This window comes from Protopterus annectens, chromosome 11.part0 (assembly GCF_019279795.1).
Source record: "Protopterus annectens isolate FY-2018-M chromosome 11.part0, PAN1.0, whole genome shotgun sequence".
In the NCBI taxonomy this organism is placed as follows: Eukaryota; Metazoa; Chordata; order Ceratodontiformes; family Protopteridae; genus Protopterus; species Protopterus annectens.
Genome location: NC_056745.1, coordinates 1,115,794,313 through 1,115,818,764, shown reverse-complemented (window position 1 = coordinate 1,115,818,764; position 24,452 = coordinate 1,115,794,313). Strand labels below are relative to the sequence as shown.

Here is a 24,452-nt window from a genome sequence, read left to right as displayed (position 1 = left end):
AGAAATTGGCCTGCAAAGGGATGGGCTTATCCTTCTGATTTACAGTCTAGGGGCAGATCTAGACGTGGTAGGGGCAGAGCTCATGCTCAGGGTTCTTTCAGACCTAGGATGTGGAGTTCCCCTGCACAATCTTCCGGTGAGGGCAGGGGTCAGCCTTTTCATAAACAGACCCAATGACCTGTATCTCCAGCTGCCAGATCCCTCCTGTCTGGCAGCTCCTCTAGGAGGAAAGTTGGCACTTTTCAAGCAAAATTGGCTTTTAGTCACCCAGGACAAATGGGTGTTGGACATTATAGATCGAGGCTACAAGTTTTATTTTCACACCTTGCCTCCTTAATGTCAAGGAAGTACAGGGCATGCTGACTGTTTGCAGTGTTGGTCAGAGAGTTTATTGATAGATAGTTGAAGGCTCCTAGTAGAGAGTTGTTGGGTTTAATGAGGATTTCAGCTATATAATAAAGTTGTCATTACTGCAGTGGTGGCGCTGCGGTAGCGTTGTCACCTCACAGTAAGACGTTGTCCTGTTCGATTCTCAGCTAGAGAATCTTCTGTGTGGAGACATGTGTGAATGGGCATACCTTCATTGAAGGTTGTGCGTCAGGGCCGGCAACTCGGTAAGTAAAAATCTACTGCCAATCATTAGCAGACCGGAGTTCCGCTGTGGCGACCCCTAACCGGGAAAAGCCAAAAGACACAACAACATTAAGAAAGTTGCCATTCTCAGAAGGGGATGTAGCTGGTGTTCTGCAGCTAACTATAAATTGTAACTAATCTAGGTTAAGATAATTTGGACATCTAAGACTGCAGATTTGGTGTCCTGAGGGATCTGTTATGAGGCAATGATATCCATGACAAATATGGATTTTCCCACAACTGTCAGTAGGTCTGAAGGCACGATAGATAGATGGTGTGCTTTCATTGCTTTGAAAACATGTTTCTGTAACTACACATATTTGAATGTGTTTAAGTTGTAGGACAGCGGTGAGTTCAGGCATTTTCTAAGACTGCTAACATTGATTGAGTAAAGCCACTTTAATGTGTTCTCAGTTAGAATTTACTAGGTTGGAATGTCCTGTAGATTGACCCTACTTTAAAAGGCACCATGGCAGCAGCAAAAGCTGCAGGCAGAATGCAAAATCCATTGGATGAGAGGTGCAGATCACCCTGGCAAAGCAGGAAGGCTTGCCAGCCATCTCACCCCAAGCTGACACATACTGGATCCCCTTAGAATGGTACCAGGAACATAGTTATTAAAGCCAGTTATCTTTTCTTTGAATCTCAGCATAATTCTGGGTGTTGGCAAAATGCCACTCAAAACCAATGCTTTTCCCTGCTTCAAACATATGCATAACAAGCTCAATTATACCTTTCTCCACATCCATCTGGGTAGAACACCTAAGGTAATTCATCCTCACATGGACTGCTGTCAGGTTATATTCATATCTGACAGGATCCAGGGATTTAAGACCTTTTGTTATATCCTAGATTCTGACTCGAGAAAGGCAGCTGACTGTCACGCTGTTCTTTCGTAGCCCAGGGAGGGTGGTGTCCACATATCTGAAAATACAGTAACCTATTACTAAAGAATTTCTTTGGGCAGATACAGCCTCATTGGGCCTTAAGGGGTAAGATTTTTTTTAGTTCCTAGACTGGGAGGCTTTAGACGATGTTCTATTAACAAACTCATTGTAATTGGTTTAGTGAACGTGGTGTGTGTGTGTGTGTGTGTGTATGCATGTGTATTGTATTTACTAAATGTATTCTGAGGTAAGAAGGTAGCCTCCAAGTTCACTCGATTCTTATTCTTATGAGGTAACAAAAAAGATTTTTTGGTATTTTGTTATCGAATGTAACATTACAGAGAATGGCTATGGGAAAAAATAGTAAGACAAGGAATATGGCTACCAGAGAAGAAATAAGGGTATCCAGCTGATTGATAAGGACAGACAATCTTGAGGAAAGATACATAAAGAAGTAGATAAAAACTGCAGATGCTGGGAACAGTAGCAATGCTGCAGAATGAATATATTGATTAGGATAAGTTCTACTTCAGGGTTTAGAAAGATAAAAGAAATGTTTGCTATATAGCAGAATGGAAACAAATATTAAATAACTTACATTGAGTTTATTTTATAATTTAAACCATTCTACTTTTGTTAAAATAGTGCAATATATTAATACATTTTCCAGTAGTCACAAACTGGACAGCATACAGTATAAGGCTGGCATTTTATAGAGTGGATTCATAAGTTCTGTTTTCTGTTCTCACACAAAATGGATTTAGACATAGGCACAGCACTACTAGTTTTACAGTGGGCAACCTTAAACATTTGTTGAATACAGGAATCTTTATCAACATCACTGTTCTGGAGCCGTTCATGGACTTTGATCTGGCTGTCGAAAATGTATTATTATCCTGAACTGAGCATGTTGGTCTACATGGTTAGCTCTTCAGCCCTACAAGCAATACCCCAGCTACGTATAATCTACCTGCAAGGGTAGGGCAGGAAAGGTTAGAGGGAGCTGTAGTTACTCTGAACCATACATGATAGATGCTACATATTATAATCTGCAGCATATCACTCAGAGACCTCTGTCATTCTTGCTACAGCAATATGATCTGCATATCTGCAAATTTCATTATGATTATGGATTCATAATTTTGGTACAGTATTAATAATCTTCTAACCCCAGGCAAAGCAATTACACCCGACCCTCAAGATTCTGACTCTGACAATCCCACACAACAAGCCAATGACTTTAATTCTTTCTTCACCAATTCCATACAAACTCTAGCAAACCAACTATCTCTTGACACTTCTAAACTACTCTCTCCTACTTTAAAAAACACTCTTCCTCCCCTTCATATACAACCTGTCTCTACCTCTTATATCCAATCTCTAATCCAAAAACTTAAACCTACCACCCCATCTGCAGACAAGCTTCCTGCAGGATTCCTGCAAATAGCAGCAAAAGCCATTGCTTACCCTGTCTCTATCCTAATAAACAGATCTATAAAAGAAAGTATTTTCCCTGAGATCTGGAAGATATCCCACATCATTCCCCTACACAAAGGAGGCAACTCTAATGACTTCTCTAACTTTCGTCCCATAGCACTTCTATCTCCCTTAGCCAAAATCATGGAAAAATGTATACACAAACAACTACTTAACCATCTCCTTCATAATAACCTACTGGCTAAGACTCAACATGGATTTAGACCTTCCCATAGTACTACCACAGCTTTACTCTCCTTTACCAACACCATCAACTATAACCGTAACAATAATAAACTTACATCTTCTCTATTCATAGACCTATCAAAAGCCTTTGATATGGTCAATCATACACTTCTTCTGCACACACTTAAATCTCTTGCACTGGATCCCTCCTCCTTAACCTGGTTTACTTCTTATCTAGGAAACCGTCACCAGGCAGTACTCTGGAAAAATTCACTATCTGCTCTCCTTCCTATCTCATTAGGAGTACCCCAAGGATCTATCCTAGGCCCACTTCTATTTTCCATCTTTATTAATGACCTCCAATCAGCTATCCCTAACACTACCTGCATACAATATGCAGACAATTCCACTATAATTTGTACTGCTTCCTCACAAACAGAACTCCAGTCTCTTACACAAAAAGCCTTTTTAACTGTTGAACAGTGGTTTTCCGACCGCTGTCTACTCCTTAACCCTAAGAAAACCAAATTGTTACTATTTTCACCTACCTGAAGATCTTCTTCTATAAACTTCTCTATTAATTCTACTAATAACACTCAAATTTCTCCTGACCCCTCAACAAAACTTCTAGGTGTTACTATTGACAATAATCTAAACTACGATTGTCACATCAACAACACAATAAAAGCAGTTAATAAAAAGATTGGATCCCTTTACAGAATCAAACCCTTTCTTACACCTGAAGCCCAGACCACCTTAGCCCAAACACACCTTATCTCTACCCTTCTATATGCTTCCCCTATTTATACTAATCTCTCTAAAAGTAACCTTAAGAAACTTACTACATCTTACCATAATATTGCTCGATTTGCCACAGGATCTCAGTTTAGAACTCACCACTATCTAAACTTAAAACAACTAGACTGGCTAGAACTTCCTAACAAGCTCATTTATCAACAACTCTTAGTAGCTCACAAAATTCTATATCAACCATCTAAAACACCAGTTCTCAGTAACCTCTTGACTCCCTATAACAACCTGAAACAACTACGTTCTTCAGACAAACTCCTAGTTAATAGTACCAAAACTATTAATTCTGCAGGTAATTGCCTCTTTTCTAACTCAGTTGGCAAAATATGGAATAACCTTCCATCTAATATCTCCTGTTTGGCCACTCTTCCACTCTTTAAGAAACAACTGCTAACACATCTTAATAAATTCTGGCTTTGCTCTTGTACCAATCCTGACTAACCTACCTTCTTTATTTCCTCTACCTCAATTCTTCCTTCTCTGCTATGAAACCCTGATAAACTTCCTCTGACATAACATCTTCGTAGATATTAATGATCTCACACATGTTGGAAAAAAAAAAAAAAAAATTTTTATATCTTCTACCATTTTCTCAAATAATGTATTGATACACTGAATGACTAGACACTACCAAATTTCGTATTGAAAGGCGTTAACCATTTACTTAAATATTTTCCTGTTTTGGATATTATTATTTTTTTTTACTCTTACACATGTATTACCTATACTAACATCTTCTTATCCTTAATTGCTTATAGCTTTTGTTTTATGTGTATTTGTATTCTCTAAACTTGTTTTAACCTATGGAGCTTTTCTCCCCGGGCCTCCACTGAAAATGGACTTTGATCCAGCTGGACTAGCCCGGTCAACAAATGTAAAATAAAATAAAATAAATAAATTATACATTACCACTTGCTGTTCCAGCTCAGAGGTATGCCAGCCTAATGCTCCAAACCTTCTTTGTTGCTTTATTAAAACTGCTGTGTGTGGCACTCAGCATTGACCAACCATAACAGCAAGGCAATAGCTGTGCAGATGTAACATAATCACAATGAGGAGCACATTTCTTCCCCATCCACCCACCATAGACCACTAGTACTTACAAACATACACCAAGGTACACATAAGCTACTGCCTAGAAGGATTTCAGCTCTGCGGATCCAGATTTGGCATCCTGCAGACCACAAGAGCAACAAGAAGGAGAAAGAGAGTGCCTCCATTTTGATTTTTTTCAGAATTTACTGCTTTCTGCACTTGTTTTAAGTCATTTTTTAATTTAACTGCATTTATTTAAACTGTATTTGCCTTAATACTGCTACACACTCAAGTGTGCTAGCTTGTACTGCATTTAAAGTGTTTTATTACTGTTTTAGCAGCCTTTCTGCAAAATAAACAAAAAAAAAAAAAAGAAAGAAAAAAGTTCTAAGCTTGTTTCCTGCATTCATATCCAGGGCTATTTGTAAGTTTCTGAGTCCCCCAGACCTTTCTGTGTTGGAGGAAAGCCTTCTAGCTTATTAGTGGAAGTGATAAGCACTAGGTAGCCTATCTATCACAAGAGGAGTGGTTTCTGTCCCAGAAATTGTAGTTTATTAGCTGTTTGGGCAGTTTTTCCATCCCTTTCAACTTTCTGGTTTAAAAGCCCATGTTTGCATGGGTTTGCACTTGTTTAAGCTCTGTGGATCCAGATTTGGAGTCCTGCAGACTACAAGAGCAACACGAAGAAGAGAGAGAGAGAGAGAGACTTTAAGTGCCTCCATTTAGATTTTTTCAGAATTTACTGCTTTCTGCACTTGTTCTAAGTCTTTTTTTTTTTAAATTTAACTGCGTTTTTTAAACTGTATTTGCCTTAATACTGCTACACATTCAAGTGTGCTAGCTTGTATTGAGTTTAAAGTGTTTTTATTACTGTTTTAGCTGCTTTTCTGCAAAAAAAAAAAAAAAAAAAAAAAGTTCTAAGCTTGTATCCTGCCTTTCCTGTAACTAGTCTAGTCCAGGTAAAGATTTGCTGTATCCAGGGCTGTTTTGTAAGTTTCTGAGTCCCCCAGGCCTTTCTGTGTTGAAGGGAACCCTTCTAGCTTATCAGTGGGAGTGGTAAGCACTAGGTAGCCTAGCTACCACACGAGGAGTGGTATTTGGCCCAGAAATTGTAGTTTATTGGCCGTTGGGCAGTTTTTCCATCCCTTTCAACTTTTTGGTTTAAAAGGCCATGCTTGCGCAGGTTTACACACTGCGCAGTGGTGCTCAGCTGAGGTAAACTAATACTGGTGCCAAAAAGTCCGCTCTTCAATTTTTCCCTTAGAATGTGCTTGTTCTTTACTTTTTGCACTTCAGTTAGCTTAATCGACTAGCACTTTAACAGACTTTAGCAGCATTTATTGTAGCACAATTAGGTGCTATCAACACTAGCTGTTCCTACCCAGGAACAGCACTAGTACTTATTAGTTATGACCTCTCCTTCGGGTATGACTGTAGGGCAAATTCCTGTGTTTTCTCCTGTTAGGTGGTGCACATGGGCATTCTGAGACAGTGTAGCAACTGTCTCATATACGCAGACAACCCTCTCCTCTTACGTCCCAACACTCATACATGTGGGAGATGCACTTATATTACTAAACTGGAAGCAGTGCACTCTCCAGCCAAGACTGGACTAGCTGGTCAAGAGGAGAAGGTCAGCCCCTGCAACTCACTACATGGAACACACAGCCCTCCAAAACACCAGCCATCACAACTCACACATAGAAACACAAACCATGCACCCACCTTTGCTGAGGCTCGCAATAAAAATTTACCCAAACAACAAAGACCCCTGAGACAGAAATGTACTTGACCACCACCACACCAACCTCAGAACACATAGCTCAGTACCACAGTGTGCCCCTAAACCTAAGCCCTTAAGGCAGAACACTTTGCCCAATGTACTAATCATAGGAGACTCAATTGTAGGGAACACAGATGTCCCACTCACTAGGTTGAGCAAGGAGAAGGTGACAGTCAGTCTATTAGGTGCCAGGATCCACCACATCACACATGCACTCAGGTCACTCCACAAGTACAAATATGACTCAGTCATTGTCCATGTAGGTGTGAATAATCTGAGACGTACCTCCCTGGACTACATGAAAAGAGATGTGATGGAACTCTCAGATTATGTGGCCCAGGCAGGTATGACCCTAGCCCTGAGCAGTATTCTACCATCACCCAGAATGATACCACAGTATGAGCAGAAAATGATTGACTTCAACAATTGGCTAAGTTTCTGGTGTAAGTCTAAGGGGATCCAGTATCTGTCTGCTTTGCCAGAGGCGGCCTGCATCTGTCACCCCTGGGATTCCACCTACTGGCTAAGGCTCTTGCCACCCCTATAGTGCCATTTTTAGGCAGGTTTCCAAAGACCAAAATGCTAACATAACTGCTACAAAAAAATGCAATCTGAGGGTCATACTGCTCAGTGCTAGAAGTCTAAATCTCAAGATGCACTCATGCGAAGCTCTCCTCAAAATGGAGAATGTCGACATCTGTGCTGTAAAAGAGACCTGGTTTAAAGAGGCAGAAAGTACCCCTGCACTCCCAGGCTACAACTCATGCCATACCTTTCAGCCCCAGAATATAGCCGGAAGCTCCAAAGGTGGTGGTGTATCCATATTCATAAAAGATACACACACCTCCAGACTGGTAGCCCAGCATATTGCATCCAAGATACTTCAGGTATAATTAACACTGGGTAAGATGGCGATACAAGTCATAACCTGCTACAGAACCCCAGCCATGTCCCTTGACTCTCACTCCAACTTCCTAAGCACCCTGGAATCTACCAAGGTCCAGCCCAGTACTCTCATACTGGGCAACTTCAACTGCCCTTCTATTAACTGGGAAAACGATTCTAGTACCAATGTACAGGCCCAACTCTTCCTGAAATTTATCAGTTCCAGTGCCTTGGACCAGCTTATTTTTACCCCCACTAGAGGAAGCAACATCCTTAACCTGGACAGCACCAACGTGGGAGACCATTGCTGCACACCTATTGTCAACTCCTCCCTAGTTAAATCCAACCACAAACTGATCACCATGGAAATCTCCATCTCACCCACACCCCCTGCTAAGGTGACCACCCTGAAAAACTTCTCAAAAGCTGACTTTGGGCTCCTAAAAACAGAGGTGGCTAACTTCTTGGCACCCATGCCAATGGAAAATAGCTGCACGACTGCAGAATCATACATCAATGCACTGTACGAGACCTTACACAAATGCATGGATCTTGCCATGCCAAATAGAACTAAGATGATCCCCTCCAAAAAAAGGAAGCCAATCTGGTGGTCTTGCCATCAATAAACTCTACAACAGAAGGATGAAACTGTTGTGGAAAAAAATGAAGTCACAAGACTGGAAAAACTCCCTTACCAGACTCAACAAAAATTTGAGATCCCTTATCAAATCCTGTAAAGCCAGCTATGAAGGCAGAATTGCAGCTGACACCCAAAACAACCACAGAGCCTTCTATAGCTATATCAAGAACCTCCAAGGCAATACCCAGATTTGCTCTGAGTTATTGCACAATGGTACCTCCTATACTGAGCCTACAGATATAGCCAATATACTGGCCAACGGATACAGTTCCAACTTTACCCCTCTCCCCCCCAAAGGCCCTATCACAATACTTGAAGAAAGCCTGGTACCTACCATTTCTGTGGCACAGGTAAACGCTGCATTGTCCAAAGCCAAGAGTACAGCATCCATGGGACCTGATAATATCCTTGGCTGCATCTTACATGAACTACAAAATTAACTGGCATTGTCCAAACCCAAGAGTACAACATCCATGGGACCTGATAATATCCTTGGCTGCATCTTACACAAACTACAAAATTAACTGGCACCACACCTGTGTGCCCTGTTCAATCACAGCATTATCTCAGGCTTTGTCTCTAATGAATGGTGCACTGCTACAGTCATTCCTCTCCACAAAGGAGGAGCAACTACAGACCCTGGGAACTACTGCCCCATTAGCCTAATGAGTCTGGTATGCAAAGCTATGGAGCACATCATCATGGACCTGCCCAACAAAGATGTAGGCAATCTCCAAACTCTTGACCCCACACAGTTTGGCTTCATCAAGGGGAGATCTTGCCTGCTGAACCTGATTGACTTCTTTGAGGCAGTCACCATGGCTGTGGATGAGGGTAAGGCAGTGCATGCAGCCTACCTCGACCTGGTCAAAGCCTTCGGTACCATTTCTCACTCGGGTATCATTGATAAACTCATCAAACTAGGCATCAATCTTTACATAACTAGGTGGGTTGCAAATTGGCTCACAGACAGGACCCACAGAGTGAAAGTTGCGGACTCCAAGTCAGACTGCCGACCAGTCACGAGTGGAGTCCTACCGGGCTCGGTCCTGGGCCCTCTCGTGTTTGGCATCTACTTCTCAAAATTCCAGGCCAACACAGAGGTACTCTGGCTGACCAAGTTCACTGATGACTGCAAGCTAGGAGTCATTATCAACTCCCCAGGTGATGCTGACATCCTGCAAAAGGGCCTATTTGAGACCAGTGACTGGTATCGGAACCATGGCCTTAAGCTTAACAGCAAAAAATGCGTTATCATTCCCTTTGGAAAAAAAAACAGCTCCTTCGAATTACCATGTCGATGGGAGTCCACTAAACAGTGAAGGGGCCATAAGAGATCTGGGCACCCAGGTTGCCAGTTACCTCACCTTTGACCACCATGTTGCCACTGTGGTCAGAAAGTCCATCTATGTGGCACATCTTATAACCAAAGGGTTCGCCTCCAGAAAGAAAGAGGTTATCATCCCTCTCTACTCATCTCTCATTAGACCAATCAACACCCTGTTTGGCATGTACCTGACCAGACATCTACAACAGCTGGAGAGGCCACAAAAGTACCTCACAAAAAGGATCCTAGGAGTTAAATACATGTCCTACATAGACAGACTCAAGAAACTTCAGCTGTTCTCAGTTTCTTATTGTCTACTCAGAGGTGATCTCTGCTTGACTTACAAAGCCTTGTCTGACCCAGCCCTACTTGAAATCCTACACCTAAAGAAATCCCAATCCCCCCATGCCACATGCTCCAGAGATCATAACCTCACAACCACAATCAGCAGAACATGCTGGAGGGACAGGTTCATCTCCCAAAGACTGCCCATACTCTGGAATAAGCTTCCCATTCATGTCAAGCAGAGGACCTTGCTGGCCCTCTTTAAGAGAAATCTCAACAAGTGGATGGGCAACAAAGTTCACCCCAGGGATCACTCCAGTTGCCCTACTGGATAGAGGCAGTGTGAACTAACATCAGGTGTCATGGTGTCAGGGAAAATATTTTTGGCTAGGCTTGTAAAGGCTCCAGGGCCATTAGCCTAGTACACATCTATGAACCTATGGACCTAAAAAAAGATACATGGTTATAGTTATGGAAAAAGAAGGAAAGACAGAGATAAGCCAAAAGCAGCTTTCTCAGAGGGAAAAATGTCTTAATGGTGCTTTTGGAATGAAGCTGGCAATCAGGCTACCAAGTGACCCCATCTGCAACTCACAAGTACCTCAAAGATCACCTGACAGGTGTTCCACATTTAGTAACTTTAATATGCCTCTATTCAATTTTGAATACTGATGAATATACATATTCTTCAGTGACTGAAGGATTTATTTTTGGTAATGTTAGAAATCATTGCATTCTGATGTGTATATACACTGTTTCATAGCATTTGCCAGAAATTAGGAGACAGTGTAATGTGACTAATATTCCAAGAAGAGCAGCAGGGCTATTTTTTTACAGTATGTCTCCAAAAGTGTTTGCACTTTGGGGCAATATCAGAAGATGTGGTTTTCTTCTCTTTTGCCATTTTTTTGCTTCTGGTACATATACTTAGAACATAGTCTACCTGATATAGTCAAGAAAGTGTATAACTGTAAAATCTAATAGTGGGTTGTTATGTCTGACAATATTACTGTGCCTGTGAATGTCTTTCCAGAATGTGTAACAGTCTTCTGCACATGAGGAGGACAGGTCTTGAAAATGAGATCTAGGAAAGATAATTCTAACAATAAAAGTGCCCAGTAACATATTTTTCTGGACATATAGGGAGTATCTGGATTCACAAACAAATTGGTAATTATGCCCCTTCATGAAGTGTTGAACTAGATAGTGCTTTAAGTGATACAGATTTAAAGAAAAATGTACTTCACCCAAGAATGTTATAATGCCTGTGAATATGTTCTCATGGGTCTTTACCTTAACCGAGCCCATCATTCTGCAAGAGATATACTACTTATACCATATACCAGGTCCTTGGAAATACAGGAGAGTTTTAATACTTCAGATGGATTAGATTTTGAGTGTGCCACTGAAAGCAGCAAAGTTTGTGGCAAGTAATGGGGAGGGAGTCAAACTTCTAGGATTAATCCCATAACACCAAATTCCAGGTAATCTTGGCACTAGGATCAATGACCAGAACTGTGAGTACAATAATAACGTCATTGCAAACATATTTTTCTTTTAATGTAATAAAAATATGTTTTCAAAATAAAAAAAAATAACTGATCTCCCACTTTAACAAGACTTTATGAAAAATTATTTCTTTAATACAACTATTATGAATGAAAAGCTCGCCTGGAAATGACACATTGTTACAACTATTTGCATGCTGCCTCAATTCCATCCAACTGACATAGTATAGGCTATGGTAATCTATGCCTTGTTACTATGTGAGGTTGTTACTAATATCTGCGACTCTGAATAACCAATGCCAGTGCTTCTCCTCTGTTCACTAAGCATTGTGCCTAGTGAACTCAGGGGTGGATTGCAGACTCTCCAACAGTCAGGGACATTTTTTTCTATATGTTACCAAATACCAACAGGACATCAAAGAAATTTATTGGCAGTATTAACAGTATATGCAACCCATAGATCTAGGAAAACTATTTTTATAATCATGATTATGTTGTTCTACCTCTGGCAGGACACCAGTTACCTCATTGGCAACAAGACATATGCACAGTCAGAATGTGGTTATTTTTAAGTGGAAGTGGGGCTGATTTATGTGAGAGCAAAGGACAGTTATTTGATCACTATTTAAGATTATCTACATGGTATGTCAAGGAGGGTGGTTCATGTGTTTATGGGGAGAAAGTTGAATTTCATTACTGTGGCCATTATTTCTTTTGCTTTGATCACAGTTGAGTATATTTACTGCATAGAGTCAAAATGTGGTTGTTTTGGTGACTAGAAGTAAGGAGAAAGCCTGTGTGCAAAAGAAAGGGAAAATCACTTGATCATTAACTGTTAAATGGCATTTAATATAGCTTACCAGTGAAAGGCATATGTGCAAATTTACGGAGTACTACATTTACTTGATTACCTTGTAGTTTGTTAGCTTGGGTAGTGCAAGTGCATGTGATCAACAAGTTGTAGAGCATTATCATGGCAGTATTTCTTTCACTATTCTCATAATCAAATATCATGGCAGCACTCAAAGTGGATCTCTATTGGAGTGGGGTGACTGTGTGTGTGTGTGGTGACAGAGCAAAGATGTCACTTGATCAGAATTAAACAGCTAGTGGTCTAGATCATTAGTAGGGTGTGGCAGTGTATGTGGGGTGAGGGGGAATGTGTGTGTGAAGAAACAGTCACAGTTTTTCTCTGGATAATTTAAGCATCTTCCTCACAGTCAGAGGTAGTGAACCCTACTGGAAAGAGCATATTTTACAGGGGACAGTCATAGTCTGTGTGCAGAAGAAATTGCAATAGCATTTATAGCATCATAGAAACACAGTTAAGATCCAATCCATGTACTAGCTTTCAAACTGATGCTTTATTGTTATAATATTATAGCACTCCTAATGCAAATGTCTTTAACTTCATTTCACAACACACATGCACTTTTTTCTTGTGGGGTGAATACATAATACATCAGGCCATAAATCTGGTCTGCTTTTATAAAAAAGTAAGACTACTATGTATGTATTCTTGAAATTGATACTCAAACATTTGAAATACCTGTACAACAAAAGAAAAAACATTACTAGTAACTGTGAATTGGCACACAAAAATTAATCATGCAGCTGTTTATTATCATTACTAAGTAAAAGTACAACTGCACATAATTTACAATTAAATATCCAGATTTGTTGTCCAAAAAAAAAAAAGTTTACTAGAAAATGTCAAATTGATTCAAAGACATAACTATGTACTGAAATGTACAATCAAATTGGCTTACAGGCTTTTTGAATGTACAAAACTAACATTATACTCCTTTTTCTTTAGATGTAGGTATATGAGTTCTCTTCAGGTACAAAAGTACATGTCCAGAATATATCTGTATTCAGTTGTTATTACATATAAGTCAAAATCATATATTTCCAGAAAAGGCTTTCAATAGTTTCCATGGACTACATTTTAGCTGTTCACAGAACTGCTACTGTGCTTTCTTTGGACATACTGACATGCAGAATTCCTTTGTTTTTATATTCTTTAACCAGCAGTGACATTGACATTTTCCATTCTCTACAGGGCTCTTTTTTGACTGTTTAGTAACTACTCTGGCTAAAAAAAATTAACTGTTGTACAGGATACACTGCTTTATATTCATATTTTGACTGCATGAGTATATATATTTGTGGTGACAGGCCCAGTATAGAAGATACAAGAGTCAACTGCTGTCTACCAATTAGTATGTGATAGACAGAGTTTGAACCCCCTTTACTACTCCTAATTAATATTTGATGAACAGGTGTACAGTACCATCTGTTGTCACCAATTAATATGGGATAGATGTGGTTTGAATCCCACCCACCCATTCCTACCACACAAAAGTGTGACAGGCATCAGGTATTGCTGAGAGAAATAGTGGTTATTCAGTGACAGGAAATAATTTACTGTGTTTTTTAGGGATAGACATTACTGACTAGAGGAGTTCAAGCTATTTTCTTATTTTTCTTTTACTTTAACTCCTCAGTTTAACAGTGGTGGGTGGTGCTCTGCACAGTGCCATGCAACTCTATTTGACGGTCACAGGCACTTTCACTTTCAAATTCTTTCCTAGAAACCTCTGTCAATTCCACCTCCCAGTTAGTCTGTATTAATTGTAGAGTTGTGCAACAGAACACAGTTGCACATTTGAAGCTGATCATATAGTCATTCTAAACCAAACTATTCATGTCATCTACTATTTTTATTTGCTTAATTAAATACTTTAACCCAGAAACCAAAATACTTGTGTATTCTCTTATCCTTCCCTGATACAGCTTACACCCTTATTCAAAATGTTAGTCACTCTCTGTTGCCATCCTCACAGCACATGGTATATTCAGACAATGTAAGAGTTGCCTGATACTTACAGATAATGACATTTTACTTAACTAGTCATTGTCTACTTGTGAGAGATGCAAGCACTTTCCCTAATTCAAGACCACACTCTCACAAACACATCCTGTGGGCACCATTCACCTAGACAATACTCTGCAAATGCTCACAGTATACTATCCTATGCTGAGGTACTAAAGAAATATTTGCTCAAGCTGCAAAAGCACATAAGGTACAAGGCCCAGCATATACTAAGCACTGCAACACAAATTAGAGGCAACATTACTGATAGTCACCAGGAAACAGCACCTCCTAGAACAATTACATCCAACGAATAGAAATGTGCTATGATTGAGTTCTCCATAATTAGATACACAGATTCTGCAATCACATGGCTGGACGAAAACAGGGCAACAGTAAGCTGTCTCTCAGGGGTCAAAATTGCCAAAGTTACAAGGACACTTAAAACAGACAAATATGATTACGGCATGGTGGTAACCATGTTGGGTTAAATGACCTGACATGCAGAAGTCTGAGGGATATGGAGAAAGACGCGAAGGAGCTCTCCATGCAAGTCACAAATACAGGTAAGAGCCCAGTTCTAAGTGGAAATCTTCCATCTCCAAAATGTTGCCAAGGTTTAAAGAAAAGATGATTGTCTTTTTAACAATTGACTAAACAGCTGGTGTCATTCTAAGAGGGATCCAGTATGTGTCAGCATGGGAGAAGATGCACAATAACTGTACGTGCTTCCTCTTGGACTACCTACACCTGTCATACTGGTGAAAGCATTTGCTGCCTCCACTGTGCCCTGTTTAGGCAAGCTTCACTAATGGACCTCCCAACCAAACCTGCAAAACAAACAAATTTACCACTGGACCATATCAGCGTGGTTTTACTTAATGTTCTAAGTTTAAACAGCATACTTCTGGACCTTGATACTTTCCTGCATTTGGAGCACGTCCATGCTTGTGTTGTTAGAGAGACCTTATTTACGTGCTCAGAGAACATCTTCTCAATACCTGGGTTTTGTGCTTACCACTCATTTAGACCTGATGGAAATTGTAGTGGGCATTTCCATATCTGTTACAGACTATAGTGCCTCGAGACAAACACCTAGAGAGCCTTAAGTACAGCTTATAGAGATTTAAATCACACTTAATAGGATTAACTATCAGATCACTGTGGGCTATAGAGCTCCATCCATGTCTACAGAAAATCCCACAGCATTCCTAAATATTCTTGACAAGCTCCTCATAAGTGGGAATGTTGTTATCCTAGGCAGAGTTATCTACTCAAAGATTAACTTGGAAACCTACACCACCAACATAGGATATGCAAAAAAGTCTTACATTTTATAAATAAGAACTCCCTGGACCAGATTTTAAATGAACCTACCAGAGAACAGAATATACTTAGCCTGGCTCATAACTAAGTTAGTGTCTGTATGTATTATCCACATGGTATTACCTTCATTGCTCAAGTCAGACAACAAACTAGTAATTTTCTCTATCAAAACCTTCAAACCAATAGAAACAAATATTGCAGAAGAGACTTTAAATGTATAAACCTTCTAAAATTCTACGATGAGGTGTCTAAATCAAGAGTGTAATGTTATTACCCACAATATCGATTATGGAAAAAAGTTCCAATTGCACCGGGACAAATGTATCAGATTGGCAGGTCCCACCAAATTCAAGCCAATTGGCTAGTTTAAAAGCAAACCTGTGTGGTGGTCCTCTAGCATTAATAAACTGTGCAACAAAAGGAAGAACCCCCTAAAAATTTAAAGCAGAACTAAGGAGAATATCAAATAGCTAGATAAAAGGCTAAAACAGGACATAAGAAAAATGAAAGCATCCCATGAACTCAGTCTAACCAAAGAAGGCAAAATCAACCGCAAATCATTTTTTAGTTATGTCAAAAAAATAAGAAATAACACCCAACATTGCACCTAGCTTATTCACAATGGCATTAAATAGTTAAATCCAGTGGATATTTCTAAAATACTGGCTAGTAAATTTAATACCAACTCTACCCCTAAGTCACCTATTCCAAACTCGCCTATCCCTGATGGATTCATGCCAGCATTTATCACAAGAGAGCATGCACTGAAGGTATTCTGCAAAATGAAGAATATCTTCCCATTGGGTCTGACAGATTGCCTAATTAGTAGCGCTTAAGCAAGTATTGGGGGGACCCACTTTTCAAACTCTTCAGTCTGAGTCTGTTAACTGCAGTTGTCCCACAGGACGACACTACCTCAGACCCCAGAAATTACAGACTTACTAGCCTAACAAGTCTTATATGCAGAGTTATGGAATGCATCATAATGGATCTAATTAACTACAATATCAAAAATATTATTGGACTCAAACCCCAGTTTGGCTTTGTCATGTATAGATTCGGTCTAATGAATCTGGTAAACTTCTTCATGTGGGTTAGTCAGACTGTTGTCTATGAACAAGCTGTCCACACAGCATACCTTAACCTAGCCAAGGCATTTGATACCATACCATGTACAAGTAAAGTAAACAGACTGAATGAACTCCAAATGTATTTTATTTATTTATTTAAATTTGTTAACCGAGGTAGAACACCGATCAAATGATAACCAATTGCAGGTTCAGAAATTCACCTGTATGTGGTTAGGTGGATAGCCAAATGGCTTAAAGATAGGACTCACATTGTGAGAGTGGAGGAAACATTGACTGAGAACATAAAGGTGACCAGTGGAGTCCCACAGGGATCAATTCTTTGATCTGTGCTGCTTGGTATCTACTTCTCTTATCTTCAGTTATCAAATAAGGTTCTCTGATTACCAAAATTAGTGGATGATTATAAGCAAACAGTTGTCATCACATCTACCCGTCTGTAATACATGGACTCAGGGAGCTTGTACTTGTCAACGGCTGATGTATTAAAAATGGATTCAAGGTTTAACATCAGAAAGTGCCAGATTATAGCACTGACAAGGATCCAGTATGTCTTACTTACAGCAGAGATAGCACACTTCAAATTGAAAAAATTGAGAGAGACCTAGTTGAGAGGTCAGTTCCCTTACATTTGATCATTACATTGCAACAGTGGCTAGGAAATCCTTTTACCTTGTACAACTCATAGCTAAAGGTCTTATCTTCCAATTCTAAGGAAGTTCTCACCTCCTTTAATTCCACACTGATTAGACCCATTATTGAATACAATGCATCCTTTGGGATGTACCTTACTATGCATGTCAACCAATTGGAGAGACCCCAGAGATTTGTAACTAAAAAGATCAAGGGCTTAAAAGACTTTAACTACCGGGAAAGACTGAAGGTGTTGTCCCTGTACTCAGTTTCACATAGATATCTTAGGGGTGACACCTGACTTGCTTATAGGACTATAAGAGATCCAGTAGTCCAAAAACTGTTATACCTCAGTAGGGCCAAAGACCTAAATGTATTTCAATATGTAAGACTAGGAAGAGGGATAGATTTGTCATGTACAGCCTACCCCTTCTCTATGTCAAACTCCTTCTCCAAATTAGGAAACACTGTCTACCTTTAAAAAGAGCTGTTCAACTGGATGAATATTCACAAATTCACCCCTGCTATGATTGCCTTGAAAAGGGAGGCAAGGCTTAAGGGTGTGTATTGGCAAGGCAAAAATAGCATCTTGGCTCAGTTGCTCTGTAAGTCCTATGATCCCATATGATCCTATGATATTGTGTTGCTACCTTCTAAGTGGTATAACAAATTTGGGTAAAGTGTGGAGTAAAAAAAAAGCAACTGTGCACCCACAACACACACACACACACACACACACACATATATATATATATATATATATATATATATATATATATATATGTATATGTATGTATGTATGTGTAGAAGTGCAAGTCTGGCTTACTGTGTTTTTTATGTAATATTCAAATTAATCACATTAAAGCTATATTTTATTATATGTCCTTGTTAACCTGTATTATTTAAGTGGTTGTGCAATACAAACAGTTTAAGTCAGAGACAAGACTATCTTTGCCTCTGCCTCTGTCTCTCTCTATGTAGTGACTCATCTGTCTTGTCACATAGTTTCTTAAATGGTGAGGCCAAAGTCCCTCATGATGACCCATACTGATTCAATGAAGGCCTAAGCAAGTCTGGAAATGTTGAGTATTTAAGATATTCACTGATGGTGCTGCTTCTGTGATGAAATCAAGTTAAATGCAAATTTATGTATTAATGAATTTTAACATCTAACTACAGTCATTTGGGGATCTTCTTCTCTGCAGTGAAAAAAATATTGGCTAAACACTCATGAGAAATGTCATTGTGCTTACTGTACACAAATAACACTTCATTTTTTACATTTTTAACAAGAAAGATGTAAGGTAATAGTTTATATCAGTGGCAGGTGTGTGTGTGTGTGTGTGTGTGTGTGTGTGTGTGTGTGTGTGTGTGTGTGTGTGTGTGTGTGTGTGTGTGTCTGTGTTTGCTTGTATATTTGAAGGAGGAAGACTTTGGCAAAGTCTTGAGAATATTTATAACCTGTCCTGTACTTCTTATGTTAACTCATGGCCCTTCACGGAGTTTTCAGCACAAATAAGCTAAACCTGCATTGTTGAGAGTCTGTGCCCCAGTGTAATGGATGAAACATTTCTCAGTGTATCTCTTGACCCCATGCCTGTATCTCTCTGAAGACTGACACATCCCCTTTTCAGACTGTGCTTCTTTTGTAAGACCTGTGATTTATCAATAGGGCATCCCTCCATTATTTTGTGATAAAGTCTGACTTAATAACAGATGCCAGGAACCTAAAAAGAGACATTTGTTGGTTGTTAGCAGCAATAACAAAATACATGCCCTTCTACATTATAATTATAGGGTTAAAGTGTCATCTAAGTTCAGTACCCTGTTAAGTACATTTACCTTTCTATCTCTTTTAGGTTGGCATCAACAACAGACCACCAACTGTTGTCCCAGGAGGAGACCTGGCCAAAGTTCAGCGAGCAGTCTGTATGTTAAGTAACACAACAGCTATTGCCGAGGCCTGGGCCCGTCTGGACCACAAATTTGATCTGATGTATGCCAAGCGTGCATTTGTCCACTGGTATGTTGGTGAAGGCATGGAGGAAGGAGAATTTGCAGAGGCTCGTGAGGACCTTGCAGCCTTGGAGAAAGACTATGAGGAAGTGGGCACTGATACCATTGATGGAGAAGAAGAAGGGGAAGAGTAAAAAAAAAAAAGAAAAAAGAAAGAAAACAGAAAAAAAGTTGAGCTTTTCAAAGTATACAAAAGCAATAAAGTTTCCAGTGAATAATAATGTCAAAGAAAACATATTCATACTGTATTTGATATATCAGTAACCAATGAAATAAAGTTTTCAAATAAAAAATATACGTTTCTAGTGCTCATTACAGTCTTACATATGCTGCATTGGCATGTATCAGTTTACTGGTAGTGCTAACCTTACATCAGTACAGACTGTGACAATTTAGTGAGGATGGAGAGGTTGGGGGAATCCTGGACTATCATATCACTGGGATTAGTTGAGAAGGAGACTTTGTTGGTATTTAGCATGCAGAAAATATATGATAAGCATGGTGGGGGTCACTGGAGTGTAAATAATGGCAGATGATATGCTGGACAATGAGGAAAAGATGATCTAATATACATAGGTTCATAGATTCATAGGAAGGTACTAAGCTATTGGCCCTAGGGCCTATATAAGCCTAGCCAAAAAGGTACCCTGGCTTTTGCCACCCAAGAAAATAATTTTCCTGTGCCCCTGTCGAGCAGAGCCACAGAAGTGATCCCTGGGGTGAATTTCCTATCGCCCATCCAATCATCAAGATTTTTCTTGAAGAGTGTTAATGAGGAGCTTTGTTTGATATAGATAGGTAGTTTGTTCCAGAGTATGGGAAGTCTCTGGGACAGGAATCTATCCCTCCAGCATGTTCTGTTTATTGTGGTGGCAAGGTTTAGGTCCCTAGAGTGTGTAGCTTGGAGTGATTGGGATTTCTTTACATGGGGCATGTCCAACAGCTCTGGGTTTGACATAGCTTTGTATGTTAGGCAGAGATTGCCTCTGAGTAGGTGATATGCGACAGAGTAAAGCTGAAGTTTTTTGAGACAGTCTGCATAGGGCATCTGTTTGAGGCCAGTAATCCCCTTTGTGATGTATTTTTGTAGCCTTTCTTGTTGTTATAGATGTCTTGTGAGGTACATACCAAAAGGGGCGTTGTACTCTATAATGGGTCTAATGAGTGATGAGTAGAGGGTAACAATGACCTCTTTTTTCCTGAATGAGAAACCTTTCATGATGAGGTGTGCCACGTAGAAGGATTTCCTGACTACTGTGGCAATGTGATTATCAAAGGAGGGACTACTGTCCATCTGTGTCCCAAGATCTCTTATCACACTTTTGGTGTTAAGTAGACTACTGCCTATGTGGTAGTTCATGGGTACAGAGTTTTTAACAAAAGGGATGACAATGCACTTTTTGGCATTGAGCTTGAGGCCATGGCTTTGACACCAGGCATCTGTCTCAGTGAGGCCCTTTTGTAGGATGTCCACATCGTTAGGAGTTCTGATTATGGCTCATAGTTTGCAGTCATCTGCGAACTTCATTCGCCAAAGACCTTCTGTGTTAGCCTTTACTTCTGAGAAGTAGATATCAAACAGGAGAGGACCCAGGACTGAACGCTGTGGTACTCCACTTGTCACTGGTCTGAAGTCGGATTTGGAGTCTGTTACTTTCTCAATGTGGGTTCTGTCAGTGAGCCAGTTGGCCACCCATCTTGTGACATAGGGATTTATACCTAGTTTAGTGAGTTTTATCTATAATTCCAGAGTGGGTGTGGTGTTGAAAGCCTTGGCAAGATTTAGACAGGCTGTGTGAACCATCTTACCCTCATCTACGACTTTGTTGACCACTTCAAAGAAGTCTGTCAAGTTTAGGAGACATGATCTGCCTTTTACAAACCCGAACTGGGTAGGGTCCAGAGTTTGGAGATTACCAATGTCATTGTTTATAAGTTCCATGATACATTCAATAGCCTTGCAGACCAGGCTCATCAGGCTAATGAGGTGGTAGTTCCCTGGGTCCATAGTGGCTCCCCCTTTGTGGAATGGCATAACTGATGCTGTGCGCCATTCAGTGGGCACAAAGCCTGAGGTGAGGCTATGCTTGAACATGGTACTTAGGTGGGGTGCCAGTTTGTTCTGTAGTTCATGTAGAATGCAGTTTGGGATGTTGTCAGGTCCCATGGATGCTGTGTTCTTGGCTTTGAAGAGTGTGGTTTTTACCTGTGCAGCCGTGATTACAGGAAATTTGCATTCTTCCGGTATAGAGATAGGCCCTTTAGCAGGTGAGGGGGAGGGGGGGTAAAGTTAGCACTGAATCTGCCAGGATGTTGGCAATATCATTTGGTTCTGTATATTTAGTGCCATTGTGCTGTAACTCAGAGCAGATCTGAATGTTGCCTTTGAGATTCTTGACATAGCTGTAGAATGCTTTGTGGTTGTCTTTAGAATCAGTGGCAATTTTGTTTTCGTAACTAGCTTTGGAGGATATTATGAGGGATCACAGCTTTTTACTGAGGCTGACCAGGGATTTCCTCCAATTATGGGATTTTACTCCTTTTTGCAACAGTTTCTTTCTTCTGTTGTAGAGTTTTATGGCAGGGGACCACCAGATTGGCTTTCTTTTTTTTGGTAGATAGCATCTTGGTTCTGTTAGGAATTGCGCAATCCATGCACTCGTGTAAGTGCTTATAAAGTGCATTTGTATAGGCTTCAGCAGTCATACCTCTATTGTCCGTCTGCATAGGTGTCGTGACGTTTGCCACTTCTGTCTTAAGAAGCGTGAAGTTGGGTTTGGAGAAGTTTTTTATGGTAGTTTCCCTAATGGGGGCTTGGGGACGGGATGTGGATGTCTAGGGTGATTAGCTTGTGGTCGGATCTGACCAACGATTAACTGACCTGTGGTTTGGAAAACCAGTTGCCCATGTTGGTAATGACCAGGTCTAGGATATTGCTGCCCCTGGTGGGGATGTGGATAAGTTGATCCAAGGTGTTGGAATTTATGAATTCCAGAAAACGTTGAGCAAAAGAGTTGGTACATGAGTAGTTTTCCTAGTTAATGGTGGGTTAGTTGAAATCGCCCATTATTAGGGTATGTTGTACCCTAATATTTTCCAGTGTATCAAGAAATGAGGAGTGGGAATCCTGGGGCATAGTGGGGGGGGTCTGTAGCAAGCTACAATTTGGATTGTGGTCTTGCCCAGAGTTAGTTGCACTTGGATAATCGCAGATGCATTATGCTGAGCAACTAGCCTGGAGGTGGGAATATCCTTAATGAATATGGACACACCTCCACCTTTAGTGTTTCAGTCCAGGTTAGGTGGCCGAAAGGTGTGGTATGAATTATAGCCTGGTAATGCAGGGGTGCTCTCTGGAACCTTGAACCAGGTCTCTGTCACTGCACAGATGTCAATGTTCTCCATTTTAAGGAGTGCCTCGCGTGAGTGCATTTTGAGGTTTAGACTTCTAGCATTGAGTAGCATTACCCTCAGATTTTGCTTGCTTGTACCTGTTATGGTGGTGAGTTTGTCCTTTGAACCTTGCCTAAAAAAGACACTATAGAAGTGGCAAGAGCCTTGGCCAGTATCCGGAATACCAAGGGCGACAGATGCAGGCCATCTCTGGAAAAGCATCATGGTCTGTCGATCATGTCATCCCAGGCGGAGAGATATGGGATCCCCTTAGAATGACACCAGTAGCTTAACCAATTGTTGAAGTCAGTCACTTTGTCCTTGTACTGTGGTATCATTCTGGGTGATGGCAGGATCCTACTCAGGGCTAGGGCCATACCTGCCTGGGCTACAAGATCGGACAAATTCTACATGTCTCTTTTCATGTAGTACAGTGAGGTATGTCTCAAGTCATTCACACCAACAAGGACAATGACAGACTCATATTTGTACTTGTTGTGGAGTAACCTGAGTGCGTGTGTTATGTGGCGGATCCTGGCACCCGACAGTAACTTTCTCCTTGTTTAGCCTGGTGAGTGGAACATCAGTGTGCCTGACTACAGAGTCACCTATGACTAGAGTGTTGAGTACATTGTTATGCCTTATGGGTTGTGGTTGAGTGTCACACAGTTTGTGGGCTATGTGTCATTTGGGTTGTGTTGGGGGGTGGTGGTTGCTTGCATTTCAGCTTTGGAGGTCGCTGTTGCTTGGGCACATTTTTGAGAGCCTCCGTGAATGTAGGTGTGGGTTAGAGCCTCCGTGAATGTAGGTGTGGGTTTTATGTTTCTATGTGTGTTTTGGTGGTGTAGGTTTTGAAAGACTATGTGATGAGTGTGGTGTGATGCAAGTGTTTACCCTCTCCTCTTGACTGTCTAGTCCAGTCTTGGGTGAAGAGAGCTTTGCTTCCAGTTTGGGTATATAAGTGCATCTCTCACAGGTTGTAGTGTTGGGTGGTAGGAGGAGAGGGTTGTCTGTGTACATGAGGCAATTGCTGCACTGTCCCAAGATGCCCAGATTCATCAGGTAGACAGGAGAAATCACTGGGAGCTGACCCATACACATGCTTGAAAAATGTAAATTCCAAGTCTTTAACCCATGACCCTGTACTCTACAGTCAGAGAACATACCACTGCATCATCTAAGCTGTGGTGTTTGCAGGCTCCTTCATGTTTTAAATGTACACACAACTACATATAACATGCTTTTACACCCACCATATGTAGTTTGGTAGCTTTTCACTTATTATACAATATTATTTATTTATTTAATTTATTTAGCATTTGTTGACCAGGATTGTCTGACTGAGCTGAAGATCCCTTTTCAGTGGAGGCCTGGGGAGAAAAGCTCCAACATATTATACAATTTTCATTATAAATTAGCATTAAACAGCAATGTTACATGATTATTACAAGGCATTAAGTAGTAATGCAATTTTATACAGTGTCAGTAATCAGGAGTATAGCAAAACTATTTCAAGATGTATAAAAAGAAATATGTCATTAAGATGAATACAGCTTTTAGGGGTAAGTGGTTACAAAACCCAGTTTTATCATAATGTAGTTGCATGAAGGCAAGTCAATTACAATGGAATGTTTCTCTGAGGTGATTTGTTTAACAGATTTTAAAA

The 24,452-nt window shown here is 40.3% G+C and overlaps 1 protein-coding gene across 1 annotated transcript in view; it reads left to right on the top strand.

Moving 5' to 3' along the window:
- Positions 1 to 19,688, top strand: part of LOC122815726 (tubulin alpha-8 chain-like) — a 207,774-nt gene extending 188,086 nt beyond the window's left edge. The window contains exon 5 of the mRNA XM_044088478.1: positions 19,237 to 19,688. Coding sequence (XP_043944413.1) covers positions 19,237 to 19,527 — 291 coding nt within the window. The 3' untranslated portion in view covers positions 19,528 to 19,688. The remainder of the gene's footprint in view (positions 1 to 19,236) is intronic.
- Positions 19,689 to 24,452: the final 4,764 nt, after the last annotated feature.